At 50.6% G+C, this 16,150-nt stretch overlaps 1 protein-coding gene across 1 annotated transcript in view; it reads left to right on the top strand.

Annotated features, from left to right (window-relative positions):
• Positions 1 to 6,299, top strand: part of ZAP70 (zeta chain of T cell receptor associated protein kinase 70) — a 34,213-nt gene extending 27,914 nt beyond the window's left edge. The window contains exons 7-13 of the mRNA XM_083879982.1: positions 907 to 955; positions 1,540 to 1,720; positions 2,530 to 2,736; positions 2,973 to 3,165; positions 4,202 to 4,342; positions 5,090 to 5,202; positions 5,637 to 6,299. Of these exons, the coding sequence (XP_083736108.1) occupies positions 907 to 955; positions 1,540 to 1,720; positions 2,530 to 2,736; positions 2,973 to 3,165; positions 4,202 to 4,342; positions 5,090 to 5,202; positions 5,637 to 5,760 (1,008 nt within the window). The 3' untranslated portion in view covers positions 5,761 to 6,299. The remainder of the gene's footprint in view (positions 1 to 906; positions 956 to 1,539; positions 1,721 to 2,529; positions 2,737 to 2,972; positions 3,166 to 4,201; positions 4,343 to 5,089; positions 5,203 to 5,636) is intronic.
• Positions 6,300 to 16,150: the final 9,851 nt, after the last annotated feature.

Here is a 16,150-nt window from a genome sequence, read left to right as displayed (position 1 = left end):
GTGGGGCTGTCCTTGGGGAGCCCCATCCCTGCCCTGCTGGCCAGGCAGGAGTGAGGGAGCCATGCTGGGATTCTGAGAATGCTCAGCCCTGCTGCTCCCGTTGGCCCCTGGCCAGGGCTTTGTGCTCCCTCTGCCCCCGGGGGAATGTCCCTGCTCAGCCATTGAGTGCTGAGCTGTGCTGAAAGCAGCGGGTTTGGGGATCCCAGGGGGGCTGAGTGAGGCCTGGGGGCTCACCCATCACCTCAGGGAGCTTTCACAACCCACAGAGGCCTCCAGGCTGCTGGGGCACTGCCCAGGTTCCCCAGGGAATGGTCCCAGCCCCAAGGCTGCCAGAGCTGCAGGAGCGTTTGGACAACGCTCTCAGGGATGCTCAGGGTGGGATTGTTGGGGTGTCTGTGCAGGGACAGGGGCTGGGCTGATGGTCCCTGTGGGATCCAGCTCAGGATATTCTGGGGTTCTGTGACTCTGGCATTCCAAGCTGTGTCACCCTGTCGCTCTCTGCTCTGGGGACAGTGCACAGTGTCCCTGTGTGCTCACAAGGCCACTCTTCTGTGCTGGCTGTGACCTGAGCTGCCTCCAGCCTCCCCTCCCCTTCCTGGCTCACCAAACTATGAGTCCTGGCTGGGATGGGGACAGCAGAGGGGACACAGAGCCCTCACCCTGCACAGCCCCTGGGAGAAGGGAGCTGTGCTCAGGGTCCCTGGATCCCTGCTGGGCCCTGCCCTGGGGGAACTGCAACTGGACTGGAACAGGAGTGTTGGCTCCAGACCACTCCAGCCTCAGCCCACCTCAGGCCTTTCAGAGGGATCTGGGCTGTTTTGGGGTGCAGTTTCCCTGTCCCTTTCCCCTCCATTTGCTACTGAAGCAAATTCTCCTTTATCCACTTTCTCCTCATTTCTCTTCCAGAGAACCCTGGGCTCTCTCAATGCAGATGGGTACACCCCCGACCCTGTAGGTGAGCACCTCCAGAGCCCTCTCCTCCTCACAGGGAACAGGACTGGGATGTCCCAGGAGCCTGGGGGCTCCCTGGAGCCCTGCTACAAAGCCCCTTTCTTACAAAAGCACCCAGGAGCACCCCAGACACTTTGGGGTCCTGCACCCACACCGGGCTCCCAGGAAATCAAGCCCTACCCCATTCCTTGCCTTACCCAGGAAATGAAGCCCTGTCCTATCCCCATTTTTCACTAAATACTCAGTGAAATGCAGCTGAATTTCAGTGGAGTAAAGCCCTGTCTGGGGCTGGCAGGGCAGATACATGGCGAGGGAATGGTCAGAGCCCTGCAGGGGATGTGGGGTGGGACTGCTCAGACCCTTCCAGAGGATGTGGGGTGGGAATGCTCAGACCCCTCTTCCCATCCCACCTCCTTCAGCAGCCCGAACTGGGAGGGGCCCGGGGTTGTGAAAGGAGGGAAGATGCCCAGGAGGGACGAGAAATGCTGGAGGTGAATTGACCAAAAGAGCAGAGAAACCCTTCCCAATCCAAGAGGGACAGCAGGATGAGGAAGGGCAGGTTTATAACCCGGTGTTCCCCTTGGGAAGGGGCAGGGAAATGCCGGCTGCTGCCCATGGACACCAGTGTCTACGAGAGCCCCTACAGCGACCCCGAGGAACTCAAGGACAAGAAGCTGTTCCTGAAGAGGGACCACCTGATGATTGACGAGGTGGAGCTGGGGGCAGGAAACTTTGGCTGCGTCAAGAAGGGAGTTTACAAAATGAGAAAGTGAGTGAGGGTGCTGGGGAAGGGGGAGCAGAGGGACCCAGGCTGGGCTCAAGGTGTCCCCAGCTGTCCTGTTGGTCACTAGATGGGCCCCAAAGTGACAATGGAGTGGATAAGAAACGCGCTGGACGGTCAGGGCTGATGGATGTGATGGTTGAGGCACCACCCCTGGGAGTGTTGAGAAAATGAGCAGATTTTGTGGTGGGGTTTGGCAGGGATGATAGTGTTCAGTCAGGGGTTGAACTTGATGATCTTGCAAGTCTTTTCCAGCCTCAACAATCCCATGATATTATTATATGATGCTGTAATTCCATGGTTTTCCATCGATTTTCACTGACAGCTGCATTGCCTTGGGTGTGTAAGCTGCCCCACATTCCCAGGCTCACAGCTGCCACTTCCAAAGGGACTTGCTGGGCTCAGAGGAACAACCCCACATTCCTGAGGCCATCTCTGTCACTGGCCAAAGCAGTGACACTGAGGAGTTGTGCCACCTTTGGCTCTGTTGCTAGTCGTCTGTGATGCCCTTTACCTACTTGTGCCTCAGTTTCCTCCTGGAAAAATGGCACTGATGACCCAGATCTCGGTGTGGGAGGGGAGGTATCTCCAGATCAGGGATGGCAACTCCTGGCCTACACCCACAAGGGTGAGGTGACCTTTTCTCTCCATCCTGGGACACCAGAAGGGTGCAGGGCTCAGCCAGAACAGGCTGTTGAGAGGTCAAACAGTGTCACACGAGAAGGGATTTCCATCCCTGGCTGTGAGCCCTGATCCCAGCTGTGCTCAGCCCATCCCACGGCCATTCCCCTGTGCAGGAAACAGATCGATGTGGCCATCAAGGTGCTGAAGAGCAACAATGAGAAGACAGTGAAGGATGAGATGATGAAGGAGGCACAGATCATGCACCAGCTGGACAACCCCTACATCGTGCGCATGATCGGCGTGTGCGAGGCCGAGTCGCTGATGCTCGTGATGGAGATGGCTTCTGGAGGGCCCCTCAACAGGTTCTTGGCTTCCAAGAAGTGAGTGTTGGATAAAACGTGGCTGATTTTCTCTGTTTCTTCTCAAAATCTGCTTCAAAACCCTTGTAGGTGCAGGAAAGCTGAAAAGAGCAGGAAGAAAAATCTTTCATGTGAGGCTCCAGGGGCTGATGCCTCTGGAGCAGAGATCTCCGTGCTCATTCTCCCTTGCAGCTGGAAAAGTCAGAGGGGACCACAGCAGGTCCTTTATTACTGAATTCTCCTTTCGCCTTCCCCAGGGACGAGATCACAACAAGCAACATCGTGGAGCTGATGCACCAGGTGTCCATGGGGATGAAGTACCTGGAGGAGAAGAACTTTGTCCACAGGGACCTGGCAGCCAGGAATGTCCTGCTGGTCAACCAGCACTATGCCAAGATCAGTGACTTTGGGCTCTCCAAGGCTCTGGGAGCTGATGACAGCTACTACAAGGTGGGTGTGAGCACAGCAAAGGGTCTGGAGCAGGAGCTCTCCTGCTTGGGAGGATGAGAACCCCAAAGGCTTGATGGTCTGGGCTGCTCATGGACTCCTCTGCACAACATCAGGCTCTGTCTCACTGCTGTGACATTGAAAGGGGCTTGGCAGAGCTCTGGTGACAAGGAGGATGCAGAGGCAGCCAGGGGGGTGTGGGGCAGGGAGATGAGAGGAGCCAGAGAGAAGAGAAGGTGATGAAGAGTGAGCCAGGGCTGATCTTCCCAGCAGTGCTCAACCAAAGGAGAGACTGCACCTGGAATCTGTGTCCTGTGTCACAGACCTGGAATTCTGTGTCCAGCTCTGAGGGTCCCAGCACAGGAAAGATGAGGACCTGTTGGAATGAGTCCAGACAAGGCCACTAAATTGGTCACAGGCTGCAGCCCCGCTGCTCTGGGGACAGGCTGGGAGAGCTGGGGGTGTTCACCTGGAGAAGAGAAGGCTCCAGGGAGAGCTCAGAGCCCCTTGCAGGGCCTAAAGGGGCTCCAGGAGAGCTGGAGAGGGACTGGGGACAAGGGATGGAGGGACAGGACACAGGGAATGGCTTCCCACTGCCACAGGGCAGGGCTGGATGGGATATAGGGAAGGAATTGTTGGCTGTGAGGGTGGGCAGGCCCTGGCACAGGGTGCCCAGAGCAGCTGTGGCTGCCCCTGGATCCCTGGCAGTGCCCAAGGCCAGGCTGGACAGGGCTTGGAACACCCTGGGACAGTGGAAGGTGTCCCTGCCATGGCAGGGGTGTCACTGGATGGGCTTTGAGGTCCCTCCAACCCCAACCATTCCATGACTCCGTGGTTTAACTGAGCCCTGGGGGCAGGTGGCACCACAGGCATTCAGCACCTGCCCAACAGCACAGCAGGGCCTGGGCTGGGCTTTGGAGCTCCCATTTCAGGTGATTTTTTCAGCAATGTAAGATTTGACACAAACACAGAGCAGAACTCATGTGCAGCTCCCAGCACTCTGTGTCTCAGGCTGGAAATGTCACTCCTTGCTCTGCAGGCCAGGACAGCAGGGAAGTGGCCCTTGAAGTGGTACGCCCCAGAGTGCATCCTCTTCCACAAGTTCTCCAGCAAGAGCGACGTCTGGAGCTACGGTATCACCATGTGGGAGGCCTTCAGCTTCGGGCAGAAACCCTACAAGGTGAGGCAGGAACCCTTAAAGGTGAGGCAGAGCCCTATAAGGTGAGGCAGGAACCCTGTAAGGTGAGGTAGAAACCCTACTAGTTTAGACAGGAACCCTACAAGGTGAGGCAGGAACCGTACAAGGTGAGGCAGAGCTGGTTCTGTCACCCATGGGTGTCACAGTCACAACAGGGACACTCTGAATCCACAGTTCCTACTCTCTTGAGTGGGTGTCCCCACAGTGGGACATGTGGGAAATGAGACAGCCCCACTTCACTTTGGGAAAGGCATAAATTCAGTTGGATCCTGCAGCTTTGTGTTTAGAAAACAAACTGAATTAATTTGGGTTTGAATGGAAGCAGAGTTTTTTGATCCTTCTGCTCACTTGAGAGATAAAAAAATTGATTCTCATCCACTGCTGGGCCTGTGCTTGGCTGGGGTGGGACCTGGAGGGTGGGCAGGATGGTGGGGTGGAGTTGGTAGGACAGGAGGGATGGGGTGAGTAGGGTGGGTGGGATGGAATTGACAGGAGGGACAGGATGGGGTCTGCAGGAGGGTGGGATGGGATCTGTGGGATGGGATCTGTGGGATGGCCTGGCCACAGCCTGTGACACCAGTTCTGGCTGCTGTGGTGGAACAGTGACTCTGCTGGGTGTGGGGGGTGTGGGACCAAAGCTCCACCCCAGGCCCAGCTCTAACCTGTCTCCTGTAACCCTGCTGCCAATTCTGAACACATTAATCCCTTTCCTGCTTGCTCCCATCCCAGAAAATGAAGGGGCCCGAGGTGATCAGCTTCATAGAGCAGGGCAAGCGCATGGACTGTCCCCAGGAGTGCCCAGCTGAGATGTACTCCCTGATGCAGCAGTGCTGGACTTACAGGTGAGCATTTCACCAGGGTGTCCATCAGCTCCATCAGAGTCACCAAATCCCCAGAATGGGATTGGAATTTTGGGTTGGAAAGGACCTTAAAGCCCATCCAGTCCAGCCCCCTGCCATGGGTGGGGACACCATCACCACACTGTTTGCATGGTGACAGCACAAAGCCAATGGTGTCTCCTGCCGTTGTTTGTGATGATTCCTCAGCCCAAGATGAATTTTTTATTATCAGAGCCCCCCATCTGCTTGTGCCAATCCTGGAAGATCCCCAAGGCTTGGTGTCTTTGCCCCTCTCCATCCCAGAAAAGTCTGAGCTGCCTCCTGAGCCCTGGCACAGCCAGGCTGCTGCTCTCCCCCAGGGTCTCTGGGTCCCCTCATTGTGTCAGGCCAGTTTTGTCCTCTCTGATGACTTTATTTGTTCCTCTCTGCCTTTGCAGATGGGAAGAACGTCCAGGATTTGTGGCTGTGGAAAACATCATCCGCTCCTACTACTACAGCATTGCTGCCAAGCCCGAAAATGGGGCAGACACAAAGGACAAGGCCAAAGCAGCTCTTCCTTGAGTTTCCTTCTCTGCTCCTCCACCTGCCCTGTATGGACCTGGAAAGGCTCTTTGTGAAGTTTTGCTTTAATCTCTCAAATTAAATAATCTCTCAAGAACTGAGGACATGGGGGACGTGGTGTCCCCACAGACAGGGACACCCAGCTGTGCCTCCCAGCTCCTCCAACCTGACCCAGCCCAGGACTGCAGGCAGTGCCAGAGCTCCTTCCCAATTCCAGAGCTGGATTTTCCCAATTCCAAAGCTGTCCCAGGATCCCAGAGCTTTGTGCCTCCCAGGCTCACTGAGGATGAACTGTGTTGGCTCCAGAAAATCTGGGTTTTCCCAGATCCCTTCCCAAACAATGCTTTCCCAGGAAACCGCCACTGCACGTTCCTGGTGGGGTTTGCATGGGGTGGGACACAGCACAGGGAGCCACCGAGTCCCTTCCCCTTGGATTAGGGCAAGAAGCAGCTGGTTTGCAGCTGGGGGATGAGCAGTGAGACAGAGCTTGTCCCACTGGTTTGTCCCCCTGCAGCCCTGGCCAGCACAGAGCAGGTGTCACCCAGCCCTCCAAGGTGGCTCCCAAACAATTCCAGGACCAACCCCTCAGCTCCTGGATCCCACCTGGCCCCTCTGTGCTGATGAAATATTGTTTTTCAAGCTTAAAAACTGGTCACTCTATAAATAAACTATTCTATGTTCTGAACATCCCATGGCTCAGATCATTGAACTTTGAGAAATGCTGGAAACTGCTTCAGGCTTGTTGCCAAAACCCCCAAACCCACTGGGGTAAGAGAACCCTCCAACGCTGCATTTTTAGTGTTAGAAAATTGTTTTATTCTCAGCTCTGGGTGTGGATGGGGCTGACAAAATCCCAGCCTCCACACAGCCCCCGATCCAAAACTTCCTCACCTTTTTATACAATTTTAGCAAACAAAGCAGTGAATGTTCATTGCAGCATATCAAGGTTAGCTCAACAAACTTTACAGTTTTAGTCATTTTTCCAGGCTGTGTTCCCATAAAAGGATATATATAGCTTTGCTATATGTTAAAAGTAATTCAAGAATAACACATTGTCTATAATTAATATATTGGTTGTTATCCATTATTATCAATAAATAATAATCCATACAATTAATAATATTTTGATAATAATTTAAACTTTATAATCCTATATTCTAATATATAATATATAATATATAATGTAATATACATAATATATAATATACAGATAATATATATAATATATTATAGATTATACAGTATATTATATATCCTATACATATAATATATAATATACATATTATATTTATTATATAATATACAATGTATTATATATCATTATAATAACAATATTTTACATTTTGGATTATAATAATTTAGATAATCCAAATTATCCATAACTGTAAAACATATACTACAATCAAACAACTCAAGCAAATAAAACTTCTATGATATAACAAACAACAATCCAAATATAAATATTAAAAAACCTAACAAATTATTTATTTGTTAATAAACCCCAAACACACCAAAATAAACATGATATACTCACAAGAATAAAACCCACCACACAATAACTAAAAACCTACCCTATACCTCCCACTACTACCCATAACACCACTAATTAACTAAAATGTAATTAAAACCACTAACTAAACGCCATTTTAAAAGTTTCATCATTCCCAACAGGCTGACAAAGAAAATCAATGTACTTTCCCTCTATTAAGCCAGGATTTCCCTCCTTGCTGCTCTCCTTGTCCAGCCTGGCAATCTTTGGGCTGTTTTGCTGCACAGCCGGAAGGTTTTTTGCATGTTTTCTTGCAAAATGATGGCTCAGCTGTGCCTGCAGTGGGCCTGACCCCTGTGCAGAACTGCCCGTGCTGGGGCTGTGCTGCAGAGAACACAGAGCCTGTCAAGGCTGGGCAGCGGAGGAAGCTGGAGGTGGGAGCCCTGAGATGCAGCGAGCACAAGAATTTATCTCTCACCATCTCCTGGTAGTTAAAGCCACAGAGCAGCTCCCCCCCAGCACCTTGTCCTGGGGGAAAACAAACAGCCCCAGGCCAGGGCACGGCCAGAGCCTCGGTGAGAGCGGGATTCGGGCTCAAAACAGAGTTCTGGGGAGCACTCGGGTAATTAATTATCGACATCTGAATTAACCTGTCCCAGCAGTCACTGAGCCAGGCTGGAGGGAAAACAAGTCCTAAATTTCCGTGCTCAGACAGAAGTCTGCAGAGACACCAACCCTTCACGGGCATTTTCTCTCTCAACCCCATCAACTTGTCCTGAATGCTGAACTCTGGATACGTTACCCCTCCCAGCAGAGAGGAAAACAGGTATCCTGGAGAACCTGCCTTGTTCCTGTTTGTTCAGTCACTCAGTGCAGGAAAAAAATTCTCCTCTCTGTCATGTTTTCCTCCCAGAGAAAGCAGCTCTTTAGCTGGAAAAGAGAAGGCTCAATGTGTTTTCTACTTGAAGGCCGCTGCCAAAACATTTTGTTTAGACTTTGTTTTCAAAACAAATCCATTTTCTGGCTTGAAATGGTTTATTGCAACAAACTGGACACTGCTATATTTTTTTTTCAAACAGGGAAGGAAAGCACCAGAGAAGTATTCCCAGAGAAACTTCTGCTTTAGCTGGGGACAGTTTTGAGTGTGTGTATCCACACCCTGACAGGCAGGACATAAATCCCTTGGGATTGTGCCAGAGGACCAAGGGAAAGGGTTTATCCTGCCTGGGCTGGGGATGATTTGGTCTGTTCCAAGAGCAAAGGAAAATATCAGGAGTTGCTGGAAGGGAAAAAGGAGTGAGACGAGGAGGACCCGAAGTCACAGGGCCCCTGTGGATCTGTGATTCCTGTTCTTGGGATGTGCAGGGTCTGACTGGCTCCCCTGAGGGAATTCCCTTGGAACTGAGGCCCTGGACATCCCCACTCTGCCATTCCAGAGGGACTCAGCCCCTCACTGGGAACAAGCCCAGGTCTCCAGGGCCTGCAGCCTCTCCTGTCTCCCGTCCCCAGCAGGGATTTCTCCAGCCCTGCCTCTCTCCCTGCTGCAGGTGAAAACCCTGCTGGACCTGCAGCCCCTTCCCTGTCTGACCCCAGGGATCTGGGCTTGGATCAGAGCAGTGTCACTGATAAGGGCAGCAGCTTCAGAGCACAGACTCAGGGCTCTGTGGCAGCTGCTGCTCCTCCAGAAACTTCCCCAAATCTTCTCTTTTCTTCCTTCCCTCCTTCCCTGCACTCATCCATCTCCCTCTGTTCTACCCAAACCTTTCGGGCTCTTTGGAATTTTCCACTCTCTGTGTTGCAAGGGAAGGGATGAACTTCACCTTCTGAGCACCCACAGCGATAAGGTGACAGTGTTGGTACTCATCTGATCATCACTGTGACACCTCAACAGATCCCCCAGCCTGATCTGGCTCATCCCAACCTATCTTATCACCAGCACACCTATCTTATCACCAGCACATCTATCTTATCACCAGCACTCCCCTGGTTATCAGCTGCACACAGCACGAGGACATCCCTCTCAGGTTTTGTTCAGCAGCACAAAAACAGGACCAAAACCAGCTTTGTTTTCAGAGCTGACCTCTGTTTCAGAGCCCTGAGGAATTCCCTGATTTTCCAGGGAAAAGGAGATTTTTCAAGCTTTTTTCCCTTCTCCCACTGGGCAGTGAAATGCCTGGCAACCATGAAGGCACAGAGAGCTTTGAGCCTGCCAAAAATGCACTTCCAAATCTGACATTTCTCCATGGAATTCAGGTGAACCTCTAATCCTACACTGTCCCCTCCTCTCCTTGCATGACAGGAGATCATCTTGTCCCTAAATCCATCAGCAGGATGTCAGGCAGGGAAGGCTTTGTCAAGAGTTGTCAGGGGCCTGGAAGAAAAGCTCCCATCCACCTCTGCTTGTTCTCTTACTTTTCCCCCCAGGTGATGCCTCCTTTTTATATTCCAAGGCTTTCCCAGCTCACCATGGCCTGGCCCATCCCACCCGGAATTCTGTGCACGGTCCTGGTGCTCCCAGCATGAGAAGGACATGGAACTGTCCTTGGAGTGAGTCCAGAGGAGGCCACAAAGCTGACAAGGGGACTGGAGCACCTCTGGGTGGTGTTCACAGGGAGAGGAGAAGGTTGTGTGGAGAACTCAGTGCCCTCCCAGGACATGAAGGGGCTCCAGGGAAGCCAGAACAGGATTCTGCATCGGGAATTGGAGTGTCAGGACAAGGGGAATGGGGTTAAACTGGAAGAGGGGAAATTTAGATGGGATATTGGGAAGGAATTGTTGGCTGTGAGGGTAGGGAGGCCCTGGAATGGATTTTCTAGAGCAGCTGTGGCTGCCCCTGGATCCCTGGCAGTGTCCAAGGCCAGGCTGGGCAGGGCTTGGAGCAGCCTGGGATAGTGGAAGGTGTCCCTGCCATGGCAGGGGTAGAATGGGATGAACTTTAAGGTCCCTTCCAACCCAAACCATTCCAGGATTCTAATTACCCAAATCTAATTGCAGAGGTTTCTGCCATAGACCCAGGAAGAAGAAAAGGATGTGCCAGGGCCTGGAAGATGCAAATTGAGGTGCAAAATTAGAGGTTTCTCTGACCAGAGGAGTGCAGATGGTGGGGCTGGTTTAGGTATTAACAAATACCCAAGTCTGGGGAAAATCACCTTTTCTCACAGGGGGAGGAAATTTCTTTGTTTGCCATCAGGAAATCTGGTGGAGCAGATGAGAATTTGACTCAGCCAAAAGGTCTTTTCTCTCTGTTTTGTTTGGATTTTTGGTTTTTTGTTTTTGTTTTGGTTTGAGGTTTGTTGGTTTGGTTTGGTTTTGAGTTTGTTTGTTTTGTTTGGAGGTTGTTTGTTTGCTTGTTTTTAAAATTTTATTTTGGTTTTCCCTGTTAGAAATCTCTGTCCTTCATGTGCATTTTCTTCAGAAAAGAAGAAAAATACCCATTCTATCATGGAAGGAGAGGAGGGGACAGTGTAGGACCAGTGATTCATCTGAATTCCATGAAGAAATGTGAAATTTGGAGGTGTATTTTTGACCTTCCTGGTTGTCAGACATTTCACTTCTGGTCAGGGATGGGTCAGCCTGATGGGAGAAGGGAAAATAGCCAGGAATAACTTGGAAAACATCCTTCAGAAATCCTTCAGGTGAATTGTTGTGGTTTTTTAATCACCAACAGAAACCTTGGAAAAGAAGAGCGGTGCTGGTACTGATCCCTATGGGACTCTTCCATCTTGCTGATGCTGTTGGAGAGTAGGAAATCCATCCTCACTCATCTCTTCCAACTTCCAGAGATCCCCATGGGGGGACAGGAGCAGCCTGTGGGGTGGGGACAGGCACTGGGACACTGCTGGCAGGTCCTGCAGTCAGCCAGGAGGTGCAGAGAGCCTCAATGCCACAAGGAGAGGCTATTTTTGTCCCTAAGTGCCACCAGCCAGCAGAGGCAGTGACAGCAGCTGATTCTCTGGGCTGGTTCTTGTGGCCATCACCAATAAACTTTGGCCACTGGGAGATGTGCCCAGGGGACAGTGCCTGGTGTCCCCCTGGCTTCCTCAAGGCCTCTGCTCTGCTCAGGTGGCCCTTTTGGGGCCTTGTTCTTACAACCTGGAGGATTTGTGGGTACCCAGGAATTTGGCTCTTGATCTGTGGTCCCTTTGGGTCCCATCGTCCTTCTCTCCTCCACTTCAGGGCTCTCCCCACTGTGACCTCCAACTCTCCTCCCTGTGACCTCCAACTCTCCCTTATTTGTGACCTCCAACTCTCCCTCTGTGACCTCCAACTCTCCCTCTGTGACCTCCAACTCTCCCTCTGTGACCTCCAACTCTCCCTCCTGTGACCTCCAATTCTCCCTCCTGTGACCTTCAACTCTCCCTTATTTGTGACCTCCAACTCTCCCTTATTTGTGACCTCCAACTCTCCCTTCTGTGACCTCCAACTCTCCCTCCTCTGGCCCCCAGCCTGGGCTTGTAGCTCTGGGCCAGGGTGAGGAACCCTCAAACTAAGCAGAAAAGTAACTGGGTGTCAACAGGTTAAAAAACACCTTCAATAAATACATTTTGCTATTAAATCAATTAATTAAATTAATCTACAAAGTCGTCACTGAAGGAACTGCTTCTCTTTGCTCCTCTGGTTCATCCATCAGCTGGGAGATGCTGTGGCCACAGCTGCAGGGAGGCCAGGGCTGTGTGGGCAGGGGGCTGGTCCTCAGACTGGTCAGGCTTGGCTTTGTTTCCACCGAAAGCTCTGATGGAATAAACACCTTTCCCCAGAACTTTTCAATTCGGCCTCGTCAGCGTTCTCAGGTGTAAAACTCTTCCGTTGGAGATTTCCTGTCCAACCCAAGTCACTTATTCCTGGGGTCAGGGAGTGGGTGTAGAGCACGGGCCTGGCAGGGATGTGGCACGTCCCACATCCTTTGGCATGGTGGAAACAGAGATGTGGTGGAGCAGCTCCTTCCCCACATCTACAAAATCCACGCTCCAAATCATCCTGGGCAGAATTTTGGCCACATATCAGCAAATTTTGGGAAATAGGCTGGAAGGACAAATAGTCAACAGCCCTTGACTTAAAAAGAATAAAAAATCCTGTCAAGGTGGGAAGCATCTGAGATGGGCGTTGATATTTCCTTATCTTCTCCCAGGGAACAAGGGACAGGATGAGAGGAAACGGCCCCGAGCTGCTCCAGGGGAGGTTTAGATTGGATATTGAGTGAAATTTCTTCATGGAAAGGGTGGTCAGGCATTGGAAGGGGCTGTCCAGGGCAGTGGTGGAGTCACCATCCCTGGAAGTGCTCAATGAACCTTCTGAATGTGGCACTTGGGGACACGGATTAGTGGTGACCATGGTGCTGTTGGGTTGAAGGTTGGACTTGATGACCTTAAAGGTATTTTCCAACCTTAATTCCATGATTCTGTGTGGAATTCTGTGATCCTCTGATTTATCCCTCTGCCTTTCTTGCTCCCAGAGCTGTGATTCCAGAAATACCCAGTTAATCCTTTGGGAATTGGCCTTATCACTACACAGCAATGCTTCAGTGTAAAATAAATATTCATTAATTTGCAGGTTTTAGCACATTTTCCTCTACTGTAGCAAATCTCAGAGAAAATGATGATTTTATTTGCTATTAAGAAGCACCTGTGCAAGAGACACCTTCAGCAAGGCACTCAAGGTGTCTGTGGTAAAAATATAAGGGAATCACAAAAATAAGGGAATCACAGAAATAAGGGAATCACAAAATCTCCTATGTTGCTTCAGCTTTTTTATCTGAAAATTTAACTGGTAGATATTCATCAATTTAAAAAGTGAAATGAAAATACTGATTGGAAAAAGTGGTTGCAATGATTACTAAAAAGATAAAGCATCTCCTCCAACCAGTGGAAAAGGGGAAAGTATTTTCTTTAATGTGTTTTTGCCTCAACAAAGAAAAGAAAAAAGGGTGGAAAAAGTGCTTGATGTACCAAAACTGGGTTAAAAACAGACACAGGAAGGCAGATGTCAAATCCTGCCAGCAGATCCCCAAATTCAGCACCCATTTTCCCAAATGTGAAGCAGCAAAGACTCAGCAAAGAGGGAAAAATACTGTACAGAAGGCTGAGAGCTGCTATTTAGGGCAGCCTGTTTAACACCCCAGAGCTGTGCTGGCACAGTCAGAAAAATCACAACTGAACTGACACTGGGAGGAGCTGCAAAGACACAGCAAAGGTGGGGAAGCAGCAGAGCAGCTGCTAAGTAAGAGCAGAAATACTGACACGGGCTCAGGTAATGAAAGTGGAACAAAAGGAGGAATTTTGGGGGTTGAATATAAAAATCTATTCCCAGACAGAGCAGGGATTTGAGCAAAGGGCAGTGGAGCCTCAGCACGGGGAATATTTCAGAGGATAGTCCAAGTATAATCTACAGGAACCATGTTTTAAAGGCGGTATTGATTTTTACTTTGTCATGTTAAATTCTGATTTCATGTCAAATCATCTGGTTTATCTCTGTCATTTTAATTTTAGAAGAGAACCAAAAAAATCTCTCCTCTAGGTTTTCTTAGTTTGTTTTCTAAATCAAGGATTTGATTGTAGATTCCCCCAATCAAGAATTCCTGTTCTTTTCACTAAGATTTAGGGAGTTTTGACCTTTTTTCTCTGGTAGTAGAACAGGCAAAGGGCATTGCCCTGAAATGGGTCGCATTTGCCTCCACATCCAACCTGTTTTGCCCTCAGGGATCAGAGCCCATGAGAGGATGGAGAAATCCAGCTGGACAGGATGGAAATGGGAGCTCACACTGCTGGAGAAGGACACTCCTTCCACAGTTGTCTCTTTGTCCCTGGGATCAAGATGGATCAAGATGCCTCAACACAGCCCCAGGCTCAGGAAAACCAGTGTAAGGGAAAATCAGATTCATAGGCAGAGTTAAATGGAGAGGGGATGAAGTGATGGGAATTTGTGGAGGTCATTCTTCCCAGCAACTCAATGGAAGGAGGATGTCGATGTTCCCTTTGAGCAGTTTCCAAAGGACAATGTGACTTAGGGCAGATTTAATCCTCATTTTCCCTTCTGGTATTTTTGGGGTTGGAGCCTTCTGAGTGAGGAATGACATCCCTGGTGAGCCTGGGAATTGTCAGGTGTGTCCTGGTGTGTGCAGGAAAGGGTTTGTGTGTCTAAAGTCACCCAGGGCTGAGTGTCCTGCACACAGGGACAGAGCAGGGCCTCTGCTGGCACAGGGCCTGCAGAGTTTATTATGGAATCATGGAATGGTTTGGGTTAAGAAGGGACTTTAAAGTTCATCCCATTCCACCCTCTGCCATGGGGACACCTTCCACTGTCCCAGGCTGCTCCAAACCCTGTTCAGCCTGGCCTTGGGCACTTCCAGGGATCCAGGGGCAGCCACAGCTGCTCTGCCCACCCTGACATTGTCTGTGCCCCTTCCTGCAGCCCCTTCATTCCTGTGTCCCCAAATCCACACCATCCCTTCTGCTGGGGAATGGCCATGGGGACTCTCTGGGAATCCTGTGGGAAGGAATAACCCAGTGAAAACCCCTCTGCTCCCAAAGCTGCTGCAGTCAGGGCACCACGGGGCTCTTGTGCTGCCCCATTCCCTGTCCAGGGAAGGAAGAGAATCATCCTCCAGTGAGTAACCAAGGAGTAAAGTGGTGGCATAGCCTGGCCCTGGGGGGACACAGCAGATGTCACAGTGGTATGGTCCCAGGAGGTGCTGCCAGCCCTCAAACAATGGCTCAGGCGTGACAGAAGGGACCAGGGATGTTTTCCAGCCCCTCGGGCCAGCTATTCCCCAGGGGTGAGTCCTGCCAAAACCCTGAGCTGGCTGTGCATGCCAGCAAACCCATCCCAATCCCAAACCCCTCCAAGAGCACAGGAGAGGGAACCCAGCAAACCCATCCCAATCCCAAACCCCTCCAAGAGCACAGGAGAGGGAACCCAGCTCAGTGTTGGATCATTCCTGCAGCTCAAACCCAAATCACCTCCCCCAGTTGAGTGAATGTCGAAGGTCCATCTCCAGTTCTGGCTGAGTTTCCTTTTCTCTTATGGCAGCAACTCCTAGAGCTTTTCTTTCCTACAGGATGGGTTTTGGTTCATTTAGGATGAAATGTTATTAAAGCCCTGCAGGAATTGGCAGGATGGGCTGAGGAGCTGCAGACAGCCTCTATTCTTCTGGGTGAGCACTGGGGCCAGCTCTGCCCTGGAAATGCTGTCGTGGCACCTCCTGCTCCCTCCCAACACGCAAATAATGCCTTCTGTACTCTGTGAAATGTCAAAATAAAGGTAAGACATGACAAACCCCAGCTGAGTTGGACTCAAGGTGGTGGCAGAGCAGTGATTTGGCTTTGGGGGTTCAGGAGGAAAGGCCCTGGTGCTGAGGGCAGGGGAGGAGCTGTGGTGGCTCCTGTGGGCACTGGGTGAGCTGAGGGTTTGAAATTGAGGTTCAGATGAAATGTCTCAGCAGGAAAGGTGAGACCTAACCTTGGAAAGGAGCAGCTCTGAGGGGGCTCAGCCCTGCCTGGAGTTAGGAGGGGAAACAGAGCAGGACAACACGATTTGAACCACAAAAATCCCCTGGGGGAGGAGGGAGATGTTTCTGCAGAGAAAAGTCTGGTGGTGCCGCTGCTTTGTGGAGCTGCTTTGGAATTCTCAGCTCCTGGCAATGATTTTGTCAACAGAAAAACGGTTTTGGGTTTGGAGATTTTTTTGTTTGCAACCTTTGGAGGGTTTCTTCAAACAATACAGCTGGAAAGTAAAGAGTATTTTGGGGTTTTTTCTTTTGGCTGTGATGTTTTGATTGTCCAAGCTGGAAATCACTGGGGAGAGAGAAAACAACTGAGGGTGGTTCCCCAACTGCTGTTATGAAATTCAGTTTGAATTGAAAATTGAGTGTTGCTGTGGAAAATTCTCTTTGGTGAAAATTCACAT

The sequence above is a fragment of the Zosterops lateralis genome (genome assembly GCF_965231275.1).
Source record: "Zosterops lateralis genome assembly, chromosome: 29".
Lineage (NCBI taxonomy): Eukaryota > Metazoa > Chordata > Aves > Passeriformes > Zosteropidae > Zosterops > Zosterops lateralis.
This window is presented reverse-complemented; position numbering and strand designations above follow the sequence as displayed.